The 17,492-nt window shown below is 49.2% G+C and overlaps 1 protein-coding gene and 1 pseudogene across 11 annotated transcripts in view; one reads left to right on the top strand and one right to left on the bottom strand.

Annotated features, from left to right (window-relative positions):
• The window catches only part of LOC101073075 (sodium bicarbonate cotransporter 3), a 30,451-nt gene that overhangs the window by 8,617 nt on the left and 4,342 nt on the right, over nucleotides 1-17,492 (top strand). For 4 of the 11 annotated variants that reach the window (XM_029844673.1, XM_029844678.1, XM_029844677.1 and 1 more), the window contains exons 2-24: nucleotides 4,657-4,738; nucleotides 5,078-5,227; nucleotides 5,480-5,618; nucleotides 5,805-5,965; nucleotides 6,286-6,474; nucleotides 7,390-7,773; nucleotides 9,358-9,473; nucleotides 9,947-10,104; nucleotides 10,285-10,372; nucleotides 10,500-10,646; nucleotides 11,080-11,186; nucleotides 11,796-11,970; nucleotides 12,596-12,729; nucleotides 12,856-13,101; nucleotides 13,460-13,565; nucleotides 13,649-13,810; nucleotides 14,861-14,974; nucleotides 15,080-15,241; nucleotides 15,635-15,886; nucleotides 15,978-16,046; nucleotides 16,145-16,318; nucleotides 16,427-16,564; nucleotides 16,802-16,902. In XM_029844673.1, coding sequence (XP_029700533.1) covers nucleotides 4,657-4,738; nucleotides 5,078-5,227; nucleotides 5,480-5,618; nucleotides 5,805-5,965; nucleotides 6,286-6,474; nucleotides 7,390-7,773; nucleotides 9,358-9,473; nucleotides 9,947-10,104; nucleotides 10,285-10,372; nucleotides 10,500-10,646; nucleotides 11,080-11,186; nucleotides 11,796-11,970; nucleotides 12,596-12,729; nucleotides 12,856-13,101; nucleotides 13,460-13,565; nucleotides 13,649-13,810; nucleotides 14,861-14,974; nucleotides 15,080-15,241; nucleotides 15,635-15,886; nucleotides 15,978-16,046; nucleotides 16,145-16,318; nucleotides 16,427-16,564; nucleotides 16,802-16,902 — 3,554 coding nt within the window. Of the gene's footprint in view, nucleotides 1-4,656; nucleotides 4,739-5,077; nucleotides 5,228-5,479; nucleotides 5,619-5,804; nucleotides 5,966-6,285; nucleotides 6,475-6,577; nucleotides 6,732-7,389; nucleotides 7,774-9,357; nucleotides 9,474-9,946; nucleotides 10,105-10,284; nucleotides 10,373-10,499; nucleotides 10,647-11,079; nucleotides 11,187-11,795; nucleotides 11,971-12,595; nucleotides 12,730-12,855; nucleotides 13,102-13,459; nucleotides 13,566-13,648; nucleotides 13,811-14,860; nucleotides 14,975-15,079; nucleotides 15,242-15,634; nucleotides 15,887-15,977; nucleotides 16,047-16,144; nucleotides 16,319-16,426; nucleotides 16,565-16,801; nucleotides 16,903-17,492 lie in introns of those variants that run through there. The other 7 variants (XM_029844676.1, XM_029844675.1, XM_029844682.1 and 4 more) reach the window with 7 other exon arrangements.
• LOC115251665 (beta-1,4-galactosyltransferase 6 pseudogene) lies at nucleotides 202-1,589 on the bottom strand (annotated as a pseudogene).

A 17,492-nucleotide genomic window follows, 5' to 3' on the forward strand; every position in this document is an offset into this window, starting at 1 on the left:
TCATAAAAGCTGGGACATTTGCCTTGTTTCACCACTGAAGTCTCATCAAATATCTGTCAACGTACCAAGTCAGAGGAAGGTGACGGTGAAGCGATGCAGAGCCAACTGCTTCCAGCTAACCCCAACCCCAACCCAACTGAAGGTCAGATCAGGTCTGAGGCTCCACCAGTGCTGGGCTTGTAAAAAAGGCAGACCGCTACCTGAACACTCAAGCTAAATTTTATTGGGGCCAGCAAATTAAAGAAATGCGACCCAGAAACTCACACAAGTGCACACGTACAGATACACACAGAACATTTCTTTTGAGAGCCGCTGCCTCTTAGCGTTAGCCCATTAGGCTAGACCCACTCCTCTGCTTCGGGTGCTCGAAGGCCAGGCAAGAGGGGGAATCTGGGTTAGGCAATGTTCAGTAGCATGCTGAGCAGGTTAAGGTTACTCTTCAGTGGGGCCAGTTCAGGGTGCAGGTCCACCGTGATGTTTTTGTAGAGTCTTCTGAGGGACACACGGGGGCTATAATGAAGATTGTTAAGGCCATCCAAGTATTGGCGCTCTTTGGAGTACCTCAGCAGTTTATACCTCCCAAGAAACTGCACCTCCCCTCTGTGGTGGTGAGGAATGGATTTGTATTTGCCAATATCGCCTTCGGGTCGTGTGACTTTCAGACCAGCGTAGTGAACCCTCTTCCATAAGTCATCATCCTCCCCCCCCCAGCCCCAGAATGTATTGGGAAAGCCGTTAATCCTGCGGAACTGCTCCACAGTGAGTCCGCTTACACCTCCAAAGAATTCATTGTATGGAAGAATATACATGTATTTGTCCAGTTTGGCAGAGAAATGGCGTGGCATCTGCCCGCAGCCGTAGTAGTTTCGGTCATTTTCTGGGATGTGGTCTACGTCATGGAAGATCAAACAGTCCCAGTCCAAGTCCTTCATGGCCTCCAAAAAGCCGATATTGAACAACATGGCTCTGTTGAAGGGCTGGCTCCCACTCTGCTCAATGACATAGAAGCCGAACTCCAATCTCTGCCGCAGCAGCATGGGAATGAGGTGCTGCAAGAGGATGGGGAGATGCTCGTGGCGGTTTCTGAACGGAATCAGAATGGCCACTTTCCAGCGAGGTATGCAGTCCTTTGGTTTCCAATGACCTCCAAACTCCATGTCAGCGAATTTGGTAAAGCTGACTTCTGTCTCCTCCATGGAAATCTCTGCCACGTTTACATCTCTGTGGCCCTTCATGGAGGGTAAACGCTGTGGGCAGGGCAGGTTCTGGCTGTAGGTGAAGTTCTCTGGAAGGTAGGTGGTTGGCTGCATCAGATATCCACTGGCGCTCCTTCCCGCAGGATCATTTGTCCAGTTAAATGTTGTGTTCTTGTTGATGTACAATCGCATCATTTGCTCAATGGTCCTCACGTTGTCCCTCAACACAATGCCTCGAGCTTGCACCACGTACAACAATGTGTTGGCTATTCCAGGCGCCACGTAAATTAAGTAGAGACACGCGCTGGAGATTAGGAAGAATATCAAGGCCAGAAAAGTTCGTTTAGAGATTCCCAACAGCCGCCTCACGTAAACCATTTTGGATTGGACCCGCTTTGTGTTTGCTGATATGAATCCTATAAAAGGCCCTTTAATTTAAAAACAAATGAATAAATCCATGAATTGATGTGCAACAGTGTCAGTGTTGGTCAGACCTGCAGCTTCAGCATGGAGAGGCAGCTCAGTGGTGGTGGACAGGTTCTCCTTCCCAGGAGTCTCCAGCTACGCTCTGGCTTTTATATGGTGGACTGGCGATATTCAATAGTATTAAAAAATCACAATCTTTCTGTGAGTGGTGGGCCCACAGGAATGTATGGGGAAGACCTTGCTGAGCTCACACATTTTGTTATCGGTTATCATTCCCAACCCCTATAACTAACCTTAGGAACAAATAAGAACACAATCTAAGGATCATAGGAGTTTGGCAATTTCACCTTTCAAAGGTCAAGCAAGCTTTGATCCAAAGCAGCTATACCATGTTACAACTACATTCAAATATTACTCGCCTCCATCGCTTGAACCAATTAACTTCATCCACAGTAACCATGGAAACAAACACAAACTCCAACCAGGTGAGCTGTAGGGTTAGGGTTAGAGAGCCTCTGCCTGATGACTTGACTTTAGCTTGTCACCATTACTGATGCTGTGTTGGAATATTTTCACACTTTACGGGAACATCAGTCACAGCGTAAATTATGTAAACTAGTAAAATATGTGGCAATGTGTAGTGTTGGCGTTGGTAGGGTTAGGGTTAGCGGCGCCGGTAGCGGCGCCAAGCAGAGCGCCACAGCAACGTCTGTCGTCAGTCACAGCAGAGTGAAATTAAATTCAGTTGGATTCTTGTGATGTGAACAACTTGTTAACAGCCTAAACCATGAGCAACGAGCATTAGCAGGTCCAGACGGCACCTTTCTGTGGTTGATTCGTGCTCAGCCTTGCACGTTCAACGCAGGAAGCAGAATCAGCAGAATCAGCAGACAAGAACGTCCCACGTACTAATGTCGCCGACCCCTGAAGGAGACGTGTCCTTTAGGTAGAAACACCCGTCGGCCTCAGGAAATGATGGCCAGCAGAGTTTGGGTGCACAGATGCTCTGAAAGTGGCTCCTTTAAATTCTTTAAAATGTCGGCAGCACATCCTGGTTTTGATCTGGTAGTTCCTGTTTAGATGTGTTGATTGATTCAGGATTGATTTCCACACTTTTCTAAATAGTAAACTCAGATGCTACCTGTTGCGGCAGGTCCGTTCAGAGCGACGCGGTTCGGAATGTTCCGCCTTGGTGCGGGTTACATTTCCGCCGGGGGGGTCTGCAAGGCGAGTGGCATGGCTGCCTAAATAAGCATCACCACTGAATCATGGGATGTTGAGCTCAGGATACTTTTACTACCCTGTAATTAACTAAAGCGCAGCTCTTGGTAACCTAAAGCAAGGTTGCTAAAGAGTGATATGGCCAGTCATTAATTTAATTAAGCTGGAACAAACAGAAACACAATGAAGGCAAAGGTCTGTGGTGATTGTGTGAACACGTCCGATCTGACCTGCAATGACTCCAAACACCACTGTTTCACTGAATAAAGACCTTTGTTCTTTTTAGGTTAAATGCTTGAGTGTTAGTTGGGTTCATGGTGGAATCTGATGATTCCAATGTGTGTTTGCGTGACCTCGGTCCGTCTGTGATCACAGGGTGTTGTGGGGTACGTGACACGTAGACCTGTTGCATTGTGTGTTTTCAAAATAATGGGTATTATTTTATCTTCCCAAACACTGTGAAACGATGGTAAAGCTCATAATTTACACAACCTTCCAAATGTAACTCCACACGGGAAAACACACATGTATTGTGTAGTTTCTTAAATCTTTTGACGCCACTAATTTTAGTTCAAGAATAGTTCACCGTATAGCTCTAACCCCCAACACCCCCCCCCCCCCCCCCCCAACACCCCCCCCCCCCTCCCCCAACACCCCCCCGCTCAAAGACCAGACTACAAGTTAATTTTGGACAGGTCAATGTGACGGCTTGTGTCGCATGTTCTTAAAATGTAGCGGGCTATCTGAGGTCAGGTCACAAAGGCTCCGGTTTGAACATTCCGGGGAGTCCAGGCGTGAGGACGGCATTCCGAGCACACGGATACATTTTACACAAACAGGTGTTTTCAAATGAAATGAAGGGATTTGTGGAAAAGGTATTTAAGAAGCTTGTTTAGAACACTGGCTTTTTGCATTTACGTTGAAATCGATGACGCAGTAGGAGAGTAAATGAATGTAAATACAAATATTAACGCTTAGTGCTTCAACGTTTACAGGGCCAATTATCCAGCCCAGGCTAATTTAGCTGATGTTTCATTAAACTTGGTGCTTCTGCTCTTATACACGGAACTATTGCTGCTGGTCGAGGCTCCAGCAGAGACCACGAGGCCACAGTGGCAGGGGGACACGGTCACGCTGTCTGTGACTGGTCCAAAGGGTCAGAAAGGATTCTAAAGCTGGAGATGGGCTGGTGTCTGTAGCAGGGATGGAAGCACAGACATGGGCTGGTGTCTGTAGCAGGGATGACAGCACAGACATGGGCTGGTGTCTGTAGCAGGGATGGAAGCACAGACATGGGCTGGTGTCTGTAGCAGGGATGGAAGCACAGACATGGGCTGGTGTCTGTAGCAGGGATGGAAGCACAGACATGGGCTGGTGTCTGTAGCAGGGATGGAAGCACAGACAAAAGTGCCAGAACAAAGACGTCCTGGCACAAAGCTTCTAGGAGTGAGACGTTAGCGTTAGCGTTAGCGCGGTAACTTTACAGGACAGAAGACTGTGAAGTTTGTTCATGACAACACAAGTGCTTCCTTCTAATAAATGGTAAAAGGGTTCAAGGAGAACCTGAGTTTGTGTGAGCCTGAGTTTGTGTGTGTGAGCCTGAGTTTGTGTGTGTGAGCCTGAGTTTGTGTGAGCCTGAGTTTGTGTGAGCCTGAGTTTGTGTGTGTGAGCCTGAGTTTGTGTGTGTGAGCCTGAGTTTGTGTGTGTGAGCCTGAGTTTGTGTGTGTGAGCCTGAGTTTGTGTGTGTGAGCCTGAGTTTGTGTGTGTGAGCCTGAGTTTGTGTGCACTTCCTGATTGTGTCTCCTGTCCTCAGGGTCTAGATGAAGAGGCCCTAGTTGATCATGGAAAGTCCAGCTTTACAACCAACACAAACTATGAAAAAGAAGATTTAGAAAGTGAGTTTCAAACCTGTATTTTTCTGTCTCTTGAGGGAAAAGCTATTTTAAGCTTCCTATTTGGCAAAAGGTTTTTGTCACATTTGTAGTTTTTATTAAAGTCATAATTTAAAAACATGAAAATGTTACATTGATTGTGTTCATCACAAATGCTGTAAAATGATCTCGTCACCGTTTTATGACTCTAACTGACATGGACATGTCCCATTGCTGACATGTCCATGTCCCATTGTGGACATGGACATGTCCCATTGCTGACATGGACATGTCCCTGACATGGACATGTCCCATTTCTTACCAGATGAAATCACTGTCCTGATGTCCTGTCCTCTTCCTCAGGCCACAGGGCCGTATATGTAGGTGTCCACGTCCCTCTTGGACGGGAAAGCAGGCGGCGGCATCGCCACCGAGGCCACCGGCACCACAGAAAAAGAAAGGAGAGGAGCTCAGACGAGGGGAAGGACGATGGCAGGGAATCCCCCACCTACGGTGGGGACGGCTCTGATGTCCACATGTCTGATAGCCAGTCTGAGAGTGTTTACTTGCACTTGTTCACGTGCACGTCTGGTGATACGCGGAGAGATTTTACACGTGCACATTTGTCTGAATGCCGTACTTTAAACTTCACAGCAGCAAAAGCAAATATAGATTTTAAAGTCAGATCAGATAAAATGATTGGGTGCATTGTGGGTTTAATAGTATCCATTATTTTACCTCACTTGTTGATTGGCTCCCTCATAGACACGCCATCCCAGAGAGTCCAGTTCATCCTGGGCACTGAGGACGATGACCTTGAGCATGTGCCCCACGACCTCTTCACGGAGCTGGACGAGCTGTCCTTTAGAGACGGCAGGGCCACCGAGTGGAGAGAGACGGCCAGGTCAGGGGGCAACCAAGAGTCAAACCACCTCGAACGTTCTAGAATGTCCACGTTCCTGTGACTTCACCTGAATCAGATTTGATATCCTTCAGATTCTCTTCAATGCTTAAATGGGCTCATTTAGCAGCTGCTACCTGCTGTCATGATTACTTCTTAATAAATCAAACTATCTGCTTTTGCTAACAGATGGCTCAAGTTTGAAGAGGATGTAGAAGATGGTGGCGAGAGGTGGAGTAAACCCTACGTGGCCACCTTGTCGCTGCACAGTTTGTTTGAGCTGCGTAGCTGCATTCTTAACGGCACCGTGATGCTGGACATGAGGGTCAGCAGCATCGAGGAGATCGCCGGTGCGTTCTGGGGGATCCACTGATGTTATTCGTGTTCCTCGATGTGTTATTCGTGTTCCTCGATGTGTTATTCGTGTTCCTCGATGTGTTATTCGTGTTCCTCGATGTGTTATTCGTGTTCCTCGATGTGTTATTCGTGTTCCTCGACGTGTTATTCGTGTTCCTCGATGTGTTATTCGTGTTCCTCGACGTGTTATTCGTGTTCCTCGATGTGTTATTCGTGTTCCTCGATGTGTTATTCGTGTTCCTCGATGTGTTATCCGTGTTCCTCGACGTGTTATTTGTGTTCCTGCTGGTGACCCTTCCGTCGTCCCACCCAGACATGGTGATAGACAACATGGTGGCCTCGGGGCAGCTGGACGAGGACCTGCGTGCCAAGGTTCGGGAGGCCATGCTGAAGAAACACCATCACCAGAATGAGCGAAAGCTCAGCAATCGCATCCCTTTGGTGCGATCCATTGCTGACATAGGCAAGAAACATTCTGACCCACTCTTGCTTGAAAGAAACGGTGAGATCCTGTGCACTCGCATTTCTTTTTCTTCCATATTTTCCATTGTTGGGGCGACGTTCCTAAAAATCCCACTGTTCAAATCCCCACAATGCCGGCGTAGAAGGTGGATGGTAAAAGTGAGTAAAGTGGAAAAAGCCTCTACTCTTTGAAAATGCTCCTGTCCCCCTGGAGAAACAGAAATCTGGGTGCTAGTGACCGTGCTAACCTGGCTTGGCCTTTGAACCTGTCCTTTAACGCCATCGTGTGTGTCAGAGGTACAAAGTTGCTTCATAAGTAGCCGGCGTTTTGGCTGGTTCCTGACCGGGCATGTGCACGGCGACGTGCGTGCTGCTGCGCTAGCCTGGGGTTTAAGAATGAAAGTGACATGTGACCACTCGTGCTTGTCTTTTTGCACTTTAATGGAATCAAACCTGGAAAACAAACCTAAAAGACGCTGTAAGAGTTTTATGGTGGGATGTTCTGTGTCTAGTGAGTATTTGCTGGGGTGTATCTGTATTGTTTGGTGCAGCACATCTGCCTAGCGTGCACATTTATGCTAACTCATGCTCGTTGCATGTCGGTCCCTTCGGACCTGCTCTATGGGAGAGGTTTGTTTGATGTTGGATGAGGTTTGATACCCGGCCCTTGTGGACCCTCCTACATGCCTCACTGAGTCATTCTTAGTCACTTTTGCACACGTGCGCACACACACATGCTACCTGCTCATTTTAGTGCAAGCAGAACTCTACGTTAACCTCTGCCACGCTTTTACTGCCGACCTGTTCAGGCTGCATCTCCTCTAGACGCCATCTCTGATGTACGCCTGCCTCATATGTTTACCCTCTCTGTTCCATCCCTTATTACTTTTCTTCCTCCGTCTCCTTCCTTCCTTCTCTTCTCCTCTCCTCTTTATGCCTTTGTCTCCCATGTTAGGAGAGGGCCTGTCCTCCTCACGTCTCTCTCTCCACAAACCAGGGGCTACCTCCTCTGACTCCAACCTCCCCCAGAGACGAGAGTCCAGAGTCTCGGTCCTGCTGAACCATCTCCTGCCCTCTTCTTACTCCAACACTGGCCACTCCCCAGGCTCCTCGTTCCTCCCGACTCCTCAAAATAGCCCCGCTTCTGTCCGGTGTTCTTCTCAAAACCTGCCATGTACCCATGGCGCAGGTCCTGGCCCTCAAGGCATCCCGGAGGTTGTGGTATCGCCTCCCGAGGACGATGATCCACTGACCTCCACAGAAGAAGAGGCAGCAACACCTCAGCTAAATCGGCGCGCATCTTCGGCATCCCAAGGCCTGGAGATGCTGGCCTTAGAAGGCAAATATCTGTGTAGCCTGCCAGTGTGAGTCACGGCTTGAACAGAGAACATTAGCACCAGCATGACCGCTCTGCTCTCTGTTAGCTCCCAACATTGCAGCCATCTCATCAATAACCCACAGCAAAGCTAAACTGCTGCAATGCTCCACCTTCTTTACCAACCAGGTTCTGGCACCAGTTTCTTCCACACCTCATAGTTATTAACTCCCTCTTCCTCCCTCTCTTATTTACACCATTAACCTGGCTACCCCGTCCCTCCCACCTGCTGCATGTGCAGTTTTCCCCCTTTCTTTCCGTTTCCAGCTCATTCCGCAGCATCCCGGCCTTGCTTGGCCTTCCTCCTTCACACCTTTGAGCCTGTGGGTGCATGGCTGCCCTTTAAACTGTTTCTGTCCATTATTCTTTACTTTCATTGTTTTATGTGACGCTTTTCACACCTCCGCAACTTCAATCATTGGATTGTGCAGAAGGAACAGAAGGATTTAAAAAGCTCTGAAGTCAGTGGAGGCCCACCAACAGTAAAAGTCTGTGGCTGATCCCACGAGTGTGCTCCTTGATACCTGACAGGCAGCTCAGGAAATGTTTAGCTTTACTAGCATTTGGGATTCAGGATGCTGTTATTGCTAGTTCTGTTCAACAGCTCTGGACTACAGAAAACTAGCTCTTTTACCCAACAAATGTAAGCCGAGGACGGCTTCGTGCTACTCTGTGTTTCGTCATATTGGCACTTGCAGTGACTTTTTGTCCTCCCGACGCGGCCTTATCACTTTATTATTAGACTGCGCCTGTGTTGTCTCTTCTGGGAATAGCTCCATTTCAAAGGGAGGGCCACTGGAACCAGTGATCAGTTGGTGGAGGACTCTAATTGGCTGTGCTGGTCTTTTTATAGCAGATAAGCATCTGTAATTGTAGATCCTTGGAGGAAAAACTATTTTTTTCCAAGAAGGGAAGCACTTATTAAGGAATGTGGCCTGAAACCTTCTCCAGTGTGTTTTGTTGATTCATGATCTGATCTGAAGTCTCTTTGATGACAGAGACAATAATCCTCATCCATCCAATATTTTAAACCTCCAAACCCTAAAAGGAGACTTTTCTTATTTTAAATTGGTAATTATTTCTATTATTTCATCTCCACTTAAGTCACTCGTACCCTTATTAAACCTCATTAAACCACAAGGTGCTGACGTCCTAGGAAAGTGAGCGTCAGACACATCGGCCCAGCTGCCAGGATCCAAACTGAGCAGGACTGGAGCCAGAAGCATGAGGTCGACGGCTGGGAAGCAGCCAAATGTTCTGTAACCTGCTACAAGATGTGCGACCCTGTAGCGAGTCATACGTAAATGCTGTCACTTCCAGAAATGTGAACTCCAGCATGAGAAAAAGGCTTTTACATTTGGTTTGGATACCAGGACTGTCCTAAAAACGCTGTAGCCTCAGTTACTGCCTTAATGCTCAAGATTAAAAAATGGGTAAATCATTCATTCACCAGTTGCAGTGCTCAGACACGACTGGGACCCTCTCACATGCTTGCATGGTGTCCACCAGCTTTGTCCCTCTTGTGACTCCATCCTTTTGTCCTTCTAGGCTCACTGGTGTCTCCCAGTTCTGTCCCGATCAACCTGGATGGCAACAAGGGTGTGGAGAGGAGGCCTTCTAAAGCTGGGGTCAGTAGAGAAAGCAGCAGTGTCGACTTCAGCAAGGTAACATAACGTTAGCACGTAGCCTAGCAGCCGTCCGTCATGGTGGAGGGGACCAGGGCTTTGTCGCTGTCCTGTTTCTGCTCCCATCACATTACCTGCAAAGCCTTTTTCTTCTGGGCTTCAGAAACCGCTCCACCTGGAAATGATTAAGAGTTGCTCCACAAAATAAACATCTTGTGCAGTTATGCAACGGTGTTTAGCTTTGAGAATTCCTCCCTCTCATGAAGCATTGTCATCGCACTCGCAGCTCTTAAAGAAACAGCTCAGAGCTGGAACGCATCCTTTCCTCTAGCACCTTTAAAATGTGGCCACTAATTAGTCTTTTGTTCATTAGCACAGTATTCACACGCCGTGCTGCCATTCTGCTCAGAATCCTCTTTCCCGTTGCATGTGTGTGCTTAAACTGCTCCATCTTAGTTGTGCTTCTGGTTGCTACCAGGCTCTGCCTCATGGTGTAACTGTATCACTTTCAGGTGGACATGAATTTTATGAAAAAGATTCCTCCAGGGGCGGAAGCGTCCAATGTCCTGGTGGGTGAGGTGGACTTCCTGGAGAAGCCCATAATTGCCTTTGTGCGACTGTCCCCTGCAGTGCTGATTACAGGCCTCACCGAGGTTCCTGTGCCTACAAGGTAATTAATCTGTCTAACGTAACGAGATAATGTGATCTGCACGTTAACAGTTTATTAATTTCTGTAATTGCATTAAAGGAGCATGATTGATGTGTCAGCAGTCAGCTCTGCTACATTCTGTTTCCAAGAATGCGGCACAACAAAAGGCCAGTTTTCAGTGTGCGTTTTCCCTGTTCCAAGGTTTCTTTTCTTGCTTTTGGGTCCTCATGGGAAAGGACCCCAGTACCATGAGATCGGCAGATCAATGGCTACGCTAATGACAGATGAGGTGAGACGCAGATCTCACTTTGAAGATCTGTCACGTTTAGCTAGCGTGGACAGGCTGCATGCGTAGTGGACAGGAGTGTCCACAGCCAACCAGGTCACCTGGTAACAAATGTCCCGCTTTTCCCTAGATTTTCCACGATGTGGCGTACAAGGCCAAAGACCGAACCGATCTTCTCTCAGGGATAGATGAGTTTCTGGATCAGGTGACTGTCCTGCCTCCTGGCGAATGGGACCCCACAATTCGAATTGAGCCCCCCAAGAATGTCCCGTCTCAGGTTAGTGGCCAGATTTGTCTGGGAGACCACACACACACACACACACACACACACACTTGTGGTTTAAAGAGATGAGAAAAATGCTTAAGACTGGATGTTTTTAGGCATTTTCATTACTTCCCCCATGTAGTTTAAACTTCACAGGAAAATGGTAAAAACACACCAACGGTTTGACACCAGAATAGATTCGAAATATGCTTTTTTTTAAATCTTTGACAAATTGATGTGCACTTCCTCCGTTTCCTGCACCTCCTGATGTGGCGTCGTCTGTCTGTTGGCGCTTTAATTCCAGAGATTAAATGTCTGTAGCTTGAAGGCCCACAGGTCTCTGTCACCATTTACACGATGCAAACAAGAGGAGACGAGTAGAGAAGAAAGCAGAAAAGTTGCTGCTACTGAATAAAGTTCTGTGTAAAAACTGTGTGTGGAACAGATGAAGAGGAAGAGACCGTCGCAGCCCAACGGCACCGCGTCTCCCGCTGGAGAGCACGAAAAAGAAGAGGATCACCAGGCCGGCCCCGAGTTACAGAGGACTGGACGGTGAGTTAGAGCAGAGGCTGCAGCCTCCATTGTGATGCTGGACACCTTCTGTCCTGCTCGGTTGCTGCCATCTAGGGCTAAATGACACGGTGGCGCTCACGCCGCTGCCACGCGGAGGAGAATGTGTTTACGGGAAACCTCATACAGATGCAGCACATGGAGCACATGTCTGCTGAAGGGCACTGTATTATTTACAGATTTGCTTCCCTGTTCAGCGCTACTATAAAAGGCTCAGCATACGAGCACTAATGAGGGCGCGTGTCCCCCCGTGGGGGAAGCTAACGAGGAAGAAGGAGCCAGCAGAGAGCAGGGTTTGCAGATGCCGACCATGGTTCTTCTAAAGGCGTGCAGCCGGGAGGTCCACCTCCAGCCCTGGATGGCTGCAGGCCACCAGGAAGACAGTTGACCCAGGAAAGGGGGGTCCTGGGTGGGAAGGGGGTCCCAGGGGGTCTCAGATCAAATAATAAAGCAACAGCCTGTTTTTGAACCCTCACCTTAAACGTGCAGCAGCCATAAGGCTGAAGAATGACGGCACAAACTGCAATAAAAATGTTCTTGAAGTGGATTTAAGTGCTAAACCCCAGACTGGTGGTTGTATTGCATTTGCAGGATTTTTGGAGGTCTGGTCCTGGATGTCAAACGGAAGTTGCCCTTCTACTGGAGCGACATCAGGGACTCCCTCAGCCTGCAGTGTCTGGCCTCCATCCTCTTCCTCTACTGCGCCTGCATGTCTCCCGTCATCACCTTTGGAGGTCTGCTCGGAGAGGCCACAAAAGGCAACATAGTGAGTCTGACGCTCGCCACTTTACAGTCACCGCTGTTTCTTCTGGTCTCCATGGGAACGACATGCAACCCAGCACGGGGCCGTTTGGCTTGATCCCCTTTTTATTCATAGCTGCATCCGTCCCGTTTCATTGAGACGTTTAGTTTCAGCTCAATTGTGATTGACGGCTGCGCTTTGATTGGGCCAGACAGGTGTTTGGGTGGGAACTCAACACCGCGGCGCTGCCCGGTCACTGCTGCTCAGAATCTGTCACAAAAGAAGCGCGTCACCGTCTGGCACGTTCACCCGTTTATTTTTGTACTGTGGAGGAAACGGACACGATTGTTGTCTAATTTCTCACTCTCCAAGATGCAGTTATTTTTCAACTGTCTTGTGTTATAACTCTGCTGCTTCTATTTATTGCTCTTTTTTATTGCTTTCCTCTCATGTCCCGGTCCTTAACTGGGGACGGTCCTGCTGGGACCTGCTGAGTAAACTGAGTAGCACAGGCCCATAAAATGGCCGTATTTATTAGAAGTCAGCTGGCTGGAGGTTTGTTCCGCCCGGCGACGCGGTTCTGAATGCCTTTTTAATTAAAACGCCACATCCTGGTGGCCCTCCCCTCCTCCCTCTCGTGTGTCCTCAGAGTGCCATCGAGTCTCTGTTTGGAGCGTCGCTCACAGGAGTGGCGTACTCGCTCTTCGCAGGCCAACCCCTCACTATTCTGGGCAGCACAGGTCCTGTTTTAGTGTTTGAGAAGATCCTCTTCAAGTTCTGCAAGTATGTTTATGCTCGTGTAGCTTTGTCATCACATTCTAGATGGAGTGGAAATGCTAATGAGGAAGTGCTGTTCTCTCCCCGAGCCTTTAAGACCTGGAATAATTCCCTATTCCACGTCTTTCCCAGTGACTACAGCCTGTCCTACCTCTCCCTGAGAACCAGCATCGGCCTTTGGACCGCCTTCCTGTGTCTGGTTCTGGTGGCCACCGATGCTAGCTCCTTGGTCTGCTACATCACCCGTTTCACAGAAGAGGCCTTTGCTGCGCTCATCTGCATCATCTTCATCTATGAGGCTCTGGAGAAGCTGTTTCACCTGGGAGAACATTACCCTGTCAACATGCACAACGAGCTGGACCGCCTCACTGTGTACTCGTGAGTACGAGGACGTAGTGAGCAGTAGTGAGCAGAATAGAAGCTCAGATCTTGTCCTGCATGCATGGGGGGGTTCCTGGAGGGTGGTTACTCACAAATGGCTGCTTCTGCTCATTACTTTCACATGTAGCGATGCTAAAAACAACTTTTACAGTGAATTAAGAGGAGAATTCATCAGACGATCCCAAATGTGTCCCGTCTCTTTAAACTGCCTTCTGTTGTTTTGCGTTGGGAAGTGCTGGAGATCTAGGAATGATTCCATAGCAATGATTCCATAGCAATGATTCCATAGGAATGATTCCATAGGAATGATTCCATAGGAATCATCGGACTCAGGAGCCTTTGTTCTGCTCCACAGGTGTCAGTGTTCTCCCCCAGCTAATGTCACAGATAAACTAGTGCAACGGTGGAACCAGTCAGGATTCACTCCGGATTCCATCCCCTGGAACAACCTCAGTGTCTCGGTGAGCTTTGGGGATCTCCTGTGATCTGTGGGATCCCCCTCACACGTGTGCTGTGCACTGACCTGATGCTCCCGTTTCTCTAGATGTGCTCCAAGCTTGAGGGGGAATTCCTGGGTCCTGCGTGTGGCCATCACGGGCCCTACATCCCAGATGTTCTCTTCTGGTCCATCATTCTCTTCTTCACCACTTTCTTCTTGTCCTCCTTCCTTAAACAGTTCAAGACGGAGAGATACTTTCCCACCAAGGTGAGATGTTCTTCAGCTTCCTCACACATCTGGAATCAGTGCTGTTTTAATCACCATTAAGCTCGTTTTCTTTTTTCTTTACATTTCATCAGAATCTTGAAGCATTGAGGTAGAAGAAGCATCCAAATGTTTCATCCAAATTTTATTTTCAAATAATATAAATTCCAACTGTTTTTCCCTTTAAACAGTTTCTCTTCTGTAACTAGACAAAGCGACTGTCTTACAACCTAAACCCACCTGCATCTATTCCAGCTCAGTAGCAGCGTGCGTGCGTACGTGCACGATTTAACCTCCTCGTTCTCCCACACGATGAGATCGGATCTCTCAAAACTTTCACACAGACACACCAGCCCCCCCCCCCCTCCTACCCACAGTAAAGAGATCACTGATCAGCCCCCCCCCCCCCCCAGATTCTGCTGCCTTTGGACCACTGTTGACTCCTATACTGGGCTGGTCAGAACCAGGAGACTTTAGCATATATGTGTCAGTTATCAGGCGAGTCGGTGAAATGCTGCAGGAGAAACTGCTAATTAAGAGCTAATTAAGAGCCATCGCCCAACTTAGCGGCACATGGGCTCGTTTGACGGCGGGCTGGTTAATTTGATGCTTCCAGACTGACGTTTGTGAGGTGGCTTAAGCCTAATTTATGCTTCCCAACGGCGTTATCCTGATATGCTGCAAGCTACAGCATTACAGATGTGAACCCTGAAGGTGCACGAGTAGAGCAGACGGAACTGGTCTGGACAGGCTGCAGTTAACGAGCCTTAACTTCATCAGCAGCAATAATTCCATCGTTTGTTATGTTCTATCGACCTGTAGAAAGCAGCACCTTCAGATCGAAGAGAGCTTTTCCCATGAAATCACACAGCTCTTCTGGATGCGCCCACACGGACCCTCGGCCGGTTCTGCGTGTTCTGTGGGGGCAGGTGCTGCTCTGGCCTCCGGCCTGCTGGATCTCTGAGGACGCCCTGAACACAAGCCTGGTTCTATTGATGCTGGCGTCTCTTCTAGACGTGTTGGAATGACGAGACTTCTGTGGTTTCTCTGCAGGTGCGATCGACCATCAGTGATTTTGCCGTCTTCATAACCATCATGATTATGGTGCTGGTGGATTATCTCATGGGAATCCCGTCTCCCAAACTCAACGTCCCCGATCGCTTTGAGGTAATCGCTGATGTCTGACTGAGCTGTGATTAAACCACAAGGAACGACGGTTCGCTAAGTTTGTTCTTTACGTTCATGGAAATCGTGTTTGTCTTTTCACTGCAGCCCACATCAAAGAACCGAGGGTGGCTGATTGACCCGCTGGGGTCCAATCCCTGGTGGACGTTACCGATGGCAGCTCTTCCTGCTCTGCTCTGCACCATCCTCATATTTATGGACCAACAGATCACTGCTGTCATCATCAACCGCAAGGAGCACAAGCTGAAGGTCAGAGCGGCACTCCTCGCTAACCCTCGTGGTGGCGTCCTTGGGGGACGGATCGTCCCCTACTGTTAGTATCCAGCACTGATCTAGGGGGGCGCCCGGCTCCAGCCCTGGAGGCCCGGCTCCAGCCCTGGAGGGCCCGGCTCCAGCCCTGGAGGGCCCGGCTCCAGCCCTGGAGGGCCCGGCTGCCGGGGCCACACAGGCAGCGCCTTCACCTGGGGTCCTACCGTCTCTGGAGGACTGGATTTGGGCGCCCCTGATCGTTTTAATAAGCCTCTTTCTTGATGTTAAATGCTGTGATGAACATCTGATGATAACCTGGTGGTGCTGGTATTTTGGGATGGTATTAGAAGCCTCCACATCTGTCCAACTGTCTCGTCCCCGTGTCTCCCACAGAAAGGCTGTGGCTATCACCTGGACCTGCTGGTGGTGTCGGTCATGTTGGGCATTTGTTCCATCATGGGTCTGCCGTGGTTTGTCGCCGCCACCGTCCTCTCCATCTCTCACGTCAACAGCCTGAAGGTGGAGTCTGGCTGCTCTGCTCCGGGAGAACAGCCGAAATTCCTGGGCATTCGGGAACAGCGCATCACCGGACTCATGATCTTTGTCCTCATGGGTTGTTCTGTCTTCATGACCTCAGCGCTGAAGGTGAGATGTGCAAAGACCCCCCATCCTCACGCCGTAGCGTCTCCTTTCAGTTCCACATGGCCAGGGTTTTGAGGGTTGCTTTGTCTCCTAGTTTATTCCCATGCCAGTCCTGTACGGAGTCTTTCTTTACATGGGCGCCTCATCACTAAAAGGAATTCAGGTAAGTCTCTGCTGAGGTGTGTCTCCTTGGAACTCTCAAACACCGTTTAATAGGTAATGACCGGTGCGCTCGAGCCTCTTCTCTGCTCCTCTCTGCAGTTCTTTGACAGAATCAAGCTTTTCGGCATGCCGGCCAAGCACCAGCCGGACCTGATCTATCTGCGCTATGTGCCGCTGTGGAAGGTCCACATCTTCACGCTGGTGCAGCTCACCTGTCTGGTGTTGCTCTGGGTCATCAAGGCCTCGGCAGCCGCTGTGGTCTTCCCCATGATGGTACCAGCAGCTGTTTTCACCCAGCAGGAGCATCAGTCTCCTCCAGTTCACTTTGTTTCAGCAGCTTTTTCTAACGTTGAGGCTTATTTCCTCTGGCGGCGCGTCCAGGTCCTGGCGCTGGTCTTTGTGAGAAAGCTTCTCGATCTTTTCTTCACCAAGAGGGAGCTGAGCTGGTTGGACGACTTGATGCCAGAGAGCAAGAAGAAGAAGGAGGATGACAAGAAAAAGAAAGAACGTGAGAAGCTGGTGAGTGAAGGAGAGATGAGAGGAGACATAAATCATGAGTCCAGAGCAGCAAACGCTCAGCCGGACCAAAGACCATTAAATGATGTCCTTAATAATTAAACGTGTGTGTGTGTGTGTGTGTGTGTGTGTGTGTGTGCGCGTGTGTGTGTGTGTGTGCGTGCACGTGCGCGTGCGTGCGTGTGTGTGTGTGTGTGTGTGCGCGCGGGGGGCCTGACTGCACTGATTGTTGTTTTTCAGGAGGAGGAATCTAGACTGCTGGCTGAAGAGGAGCTGGCCATGAAGGTCAGCTTTGAAGGCCAAAACCAGCTCAACATCCCAGTGAAAACACTCTCCGGGAGGTGAGTGGAGCAGCTGATGGCGCCGCACGTCGACGCCGTTAATCAGTAGCACGATTACGTTGCCGGAGAGCCCGTCCCCTTAGATTTGAAACATAATCGTTTCTTATTTTAGTGTTTGAAGTTTCAAACACCAGAAGGGAAAGAGCCTGCAGGGAAGGTCAGGGTCAGGAGCCCGAGGGCCTCTGGAGGTCACCCATCCTGGAGTCTGAGGTCTAGGATCAGTTTGGATTTGTCAACTTCAGCTTTTTTCCAGATGCTTTTAGGTTTGCTTCCAGAAATTGGTGGAATCTGATTGAATCCATTCTTCCTTCTACCATAAAACATTCCTGGTGCCAGTCACATGATTACCAGGCGCACGGGCGCGTGTCCGTTACTCTCCAAACACACCTTAGCCTAGTCAGTCCGTGGGACGTTTCCCATCAGCCTCATGTCCTGAGTCTCCGGGCCTCCACCAGCGTCTGAGGAAGCCCAGCGGGCCACTCAGGGTGGTTCTAGTTATCGCAGGGCTCAAATCTGGGGTTCCCATGTTTTCACACGGTGCCGCGTTCCCGTTCTCCTCTGTAATTGTGGAAAAATGATACCTCAAATAA

Source organism: Takifugu rubripes, chromosome 12 (assembly GCF_901000725.2).
Source record: "Takifugu rubripes chromosome 12, fTakRub1.2, whole genome shotgun sequence".
Classification (NCBI taxonomy): Eukaryota; Metazoa; Chordata; class Actinopteri; order Tetraodontiformes; family Tetraodontidae; genus Takifugu; species Takifugu rubripes.